The sequence below is a fragment of the Podarcis tiliguerta genome, assembly GCF_965153285.1.
Source record: "Podarcis tiliguerta genome assembly, chromosome: 13".
Taxonomy (NCBI): Eukaryota; Metazoa; Chordata; class Lepidosauria; order Squamata; family Lacertidae; genus Podarcis; species Podarcis tiliguerta.
In genome coordinates this window covers 41644349-41648970 of record NC_139546.1, presented here as the reverse complement: position 1 = coordinate 41648970, position 4622 = coordinate 41644349, and the positions used below count along the sequence as shown (strand labels likewise).

Genomic DNA, 4622 nt, shown 5'->3' with positions numbered 1-4622 from the left:
AGCTACTGGTGGGCACCTTTGTACTAATAGGCACCACACTCGGAGGTTCCTTTTGTCACTCTCAGCCCTGGGTGAGAAGTCGGCTGCTTCTAAGGCTGTGTAGGTGCTACTGAACACATGGACATGCGTTACAGATGGGTTTTTTTTTTTAAAAAAGCAAGACATGGTTTAGCATGACATCTTCATGAAGACCCTGTTTTGCCTTTCCCCGTAAAAGTACTATGGTGTGGAGTTTGCCAAGATAGTTGGCTATCCACCAGGAAGGATACCAACTCACAACTTTATTCTACAAAGCTGAAGAAAAACATGCCACCTTTTTCAGTTGACAATACAAGATGGGGGAAATGTTGACTACTCTATGGAACTGGATGCTTCTGTCTGCTTTTTGAACCTCCTTCTTTTGACAGCAGCCTGATTTAGAAATTCTGCCCAGTTTCATGCCATGTATAGAACTAGAAACTATGCAAAACTTTTCTTCTTTTATGCCAGTGTCTTCCTTACTTTAAGGCCTCCTTGACTTGATGGCCTCTTCTTGATGGCCATTAAATAAGAGGCTGAACATTGGTTCATCAGCCAGAACCAAGCCAGAACATTGGTTCATCAGACTCTGCACCGCCTACACTAACTGGTAATGGCTCTCCATTGTTTCAGGTGGGGATCCTTTATAGCCCAGCTTTGAGATAAATGTGTTGGGACCAAGGACGTTGTGCACCCCTCCCTCTAAGTCTCTTGTTATTACAAATAATTTGCTATAAAAAAACTTTTTATGCAATATTATAAAACTTTTTTCTTATTCCACCGAGTCTGATCATTTACCTACCTATCTATCTGTCATCTGCACAAGGTTTCCCAAACCTAGTATTCTCCAGATGTTTTGGACTTAAACTGCCATCATTCCTAATCATCAGCCATTCTGGCTGAGGCTGATGGGAGTCGGATTCCAAAACACCATTGGGGAAGGCTCTCTACATGATACTGGCAGTAGCAATCCATGGTTCCAGACAAGAACCCAGCTGACAAGAACCCAGCCTGAACCTGGGACCTTGTGCATGCAAAACATGAACTACTATCTTTCCCTTCTTTGCCCAACAGACCACTAATTGGATTTCAAGGCTGAACAGAGAATTGATATGACATGTGAATGCCAGACGTAAAAATCAATCCCTCTCAGCCCTTGGATAACATCCAAGCCAAATAAGCAGGATGGCAACATTCATCCTTTCTTCTTCCAAGACACTCTTTGTAGCAATTTGGCCACTGCCCCGTGGACATCCTTGTTCCTCAAGGTATAAATGATAGGGTTGAGAAGTGGGGTGACCACAAGGTAGAAAAAAGCAATTTTCTTGTCACTGTCTGGAGTTGTCCCTGACCTGGGTCTCATATACATAGAAATAACAGTGCCGTAGAACAAGGTGACCACTGCCAGGTGGGAAGCACATGTAGAGAAAGCTTTGCTCCGACCTGCAGCTGACTTCATTTGTAACACAGAAGACAGAATGAGTCCGTAAGAGGTCAGGATAACAGAAAGGGGCACTAGAAGAATAATCACAGCTGCTCCAAAAACGACAGCCTCTGTACCACGGGTGTCAGCGCATGCGAGTTTCAACACTACTGGCATCTCGCAAAAGAAGTGATTAACGAGGTTGGGGCCACAGAAGGGGAAGCGAAGAGTGCAGGCCACATTCATCAGGGAGAGCAGGAAGCCACCTGCCCAGGAACCTGAGGAAAGCCGCAACTGGTGCCACTTATCCATGGCAACAGCGTAGACCAAGGGCTGGCAGATGGCCACATAGCGGTCATAAGCCATGGCACCAAGCAGAAGAGCTTCAGTGCTCCCCAGGGACAGCCCAAGGTACATCTGGGTCACACAACGAGCAAAGGAGATAGCTCCATTCCCAGACAAGAGATGAGCCAACATCTGGGGCACAGTGCAGGTGACATAACATATCTCCAGGCCAGAGAGTTGAGTCAGGAAGAAGTACATAGGTGTATGGAGGCGGGGGTCGGCCAGCACCAGCATGATGATAACCAGGTTCCCCAAAAAGGTAAATGAGTAGAATATGAGGATGACCACAAAGAGGAGAATCTGTGTCTTGCGGTGGTTGGAGAGCCCCACCAAGATGAACTCTGTGACGGAGGTGAGGTTCTCAAATTCCATTCTTGCCTCCTCCCTGTAGAGAAAGGACAAATGTAAGAGACAAGGCACAATGGGACAACCATAGACTATCATCTCTCCCGCAAAAGGAAGGAAGGTTCTAATATGCTTTTAAATAATATGTTTTTACCATTGATGTTCTGTAATGTGTTTTTAATGTTGTACACTGCCTTGGGATCCCTGGGATAAAGGGTGGTATATAATTTGAAACTGAAACAACAACAACATAGCAGGTGAATGCTCTTAGTTGTGAGGACCACCCCCCATTTGACTCTCAAATATTCTTAGGTATTATTCTTTTGCATGATGATTTAAATAATTTAAGCTCTGTGCACCAAGGCACTATGTAATACAACTTGGACCATGATGCTGATTATGTGAAGAGAAAGATTTAGACTGCAATCCCAACCCCACTTACCTTGGAGTAATTCCCACTTTATTCTGTAGAGCTTGCATCTGAGTAAGCATGGCTAGCATTGCTCCTTTTATTATTTCAGTTGAAACATTTCGGATAAACAAAAATACATAATAACAAACAAGACACCTATAACAAAACTTGACTGTACACTTAGTTTCAGCGCTGCTTTTAAATGCACATGAAGAATGGGGGGAAATATTGAAGATAAAGAAACAGCAATAGGTCAGCAAGGATGATGTATAGATTTTAAGTTACAGACCAAAAATGTTTAGATACAATACCAGTCCATAATGGACAGTGGAGATCTGGAGGAAGGACTGCTGCCTGTTTTCGCAGGGAGAAAAAACCTGAAAAATGGGAACCAAATAACTGGGAATTGTTTTAGATTTAACCCCTCTAAGCTGCCTATTATGTTCCATGGCACAGAGTGCATTTATCAGCTTCAGCTGGTGGCTCAGCTGTGTCCCTATCTGAGATAGGTGATAGCCTAACTTCTACCATCTATGCTCTGGTAACCTCTAGGTTAGATTACTGCAACATGTTATATGTGGGGCTGCCTCTGAAGATGGGTTGGAAACTTTAGATGGTGCAGAATTCAGCAGCCAGTGCTCACATGGGCAAGACTTATTCAGCATATAACGCCAATGCAAACATGTGTCCTTTGGGGGGTGGTGTATTTCCTTTCTTTTTTTCCACTGTGAGGTGTGAGTAGCCACTTAACAGTTTCTATTTTGGGGGGCCCTCCAGATTTAGGTAATCCAATTCCTGTTTTCATCTGTCCCTGGTTTCTTCCTTTCTAAAGCTGAACTCTGTTGTGCTTATCTTAGAGTAGATCTACCTAAGATTGCTCTTCATAGCCTACTCATTCATATATATGTATATGATGTGTGGGTGGGTGGGTGTGGGCACACACACACACACAAGCTGATTCAGTGGCTTGGAAGAAAAAGGGTCTTATCACCACTCTCATAATGTGCTGCCTGAGCACACTTTCCATATTGATGGGGCTTCGAGTACTAAAGTACCGGGACAAGCATTAGCACATATACTGTACGCCTCTGTGGGTTTTATTTAATTTCATGGCTACATTGCCCCCTTTATAGTTCTCAGATTCCGAAGAGCCTTTACTCTCATGCCTGGGTCTATCTGGAGGGCCACAGGTTCCCCAACACCGATTTAAAGGGTAGAATTGTGTCCTGAATTTTACTTCTAGAAATATGGCAACCCTACCACAACAGTCATCTAGTCCAACCCCTGACCTATCATGAAATGCTGGGGGGGGACGGGACCTGTGCCAAAGCATTTGGCAAACTGTACCTCCAACTCAACAATTCTACCAAGGGTTCAGCTTACCTTCCTTTGTCCTCAGCCAGTCTGCACCTGCCTGCCTGCCTACTTACAACCAGCCTAGCGGATTGCACCACCTGTCAGCTTCTTCCTTGAATGCAGAAGAGAGAAGGGTGGAACAAAACTGGAATTAGTTGGCTCTGCCTGTCATTGGCCCTGGCTCCATATACCTGGCTCCATATACCATTGGCCTCCCTACCTTTTGCCCTAAGAGTCTTAATGGGCACCAATCACCAGTTTCTCACATGGAAAAAGAGAAGTCAGGACAAAACAGGAATATGAGAAAATTCCAAAGTTAATTTCCTTGAGATTTGCACTGAGGCACGTTGTCTCTCTCACAAGAAGTGAAAATAAGTGAAAATTGAGAAACTGAATAGAAGGATATATTTTTAGAACTCTCCTGAAGGTGAAAACAAAAGGGAAGATGAAAAGTTGCATGTCCAAACAAAACATACACCCCCTTTCATTCAGCACTAATTGAAAGTAACAAGCTTTCAAGGTGGAAAATATTAACATTAGTGACATACCAAAGAATCATAGAATTGCAGAGTTAGAAGGGACCACGAAAGTCCAACCCCCTGAAATGCAGGAATCACAACTAGATCATATAAAACAGACTAGAATCATAGAATTCTGAAGCAGATTTTACTACCAAGCAGGTAAATTTCATCTTAAACATTGAAATGAGTTCCTTTTCTCCCC

At 43.7% G+C, this 4622-nt stretch overlaps 1 protein-coding gene across 1 annotated transcript; it reads right to left on the bottom strand.

The window, feature by feature from the left end:
• Positions 1–938: 938 nt before the first annotated feature.
• Positions 939–2648, bottom strand: LOC310663287 (putative olfactory receptor 2B3). The gene is made up of 2 exons (XM_083410923.1): positions 2574–2648; positions 939–2171 (listed from the first exon to the last, which is right to left on the bottom strand). The coding sequence occupies exons 1-2, from the start codon at positions 2630–2632 to the stop codon at positions 1214–1216; spliced, it is 1017 nt and encodes a 338-aa protein (XP_083267049.1). The 5' UTR covers positions 2633–2648; the 3' UTR covers positions 939–1213.
• Positions 2649–4622: the final 1974 nt, after the last annotated feature.

Bases quoted from the DNA above. Each gene is read 5' to 3' on its own strand.
- LOC310663287 (XM_083410923.1), bottom strand. From the start codon at position 2,632: ATGCTAGCCATGCTTACTCAGATGCAAGCTCTACAGAATAAAGTGGGA. The intron at 2,172-2,573 runs GTAAGTGGGGTT...CTTTCTCTACAG, and splicing joins AAAGTGGGAATTACTCCAAG to GGAGGAGGCAAGAATGGAAT.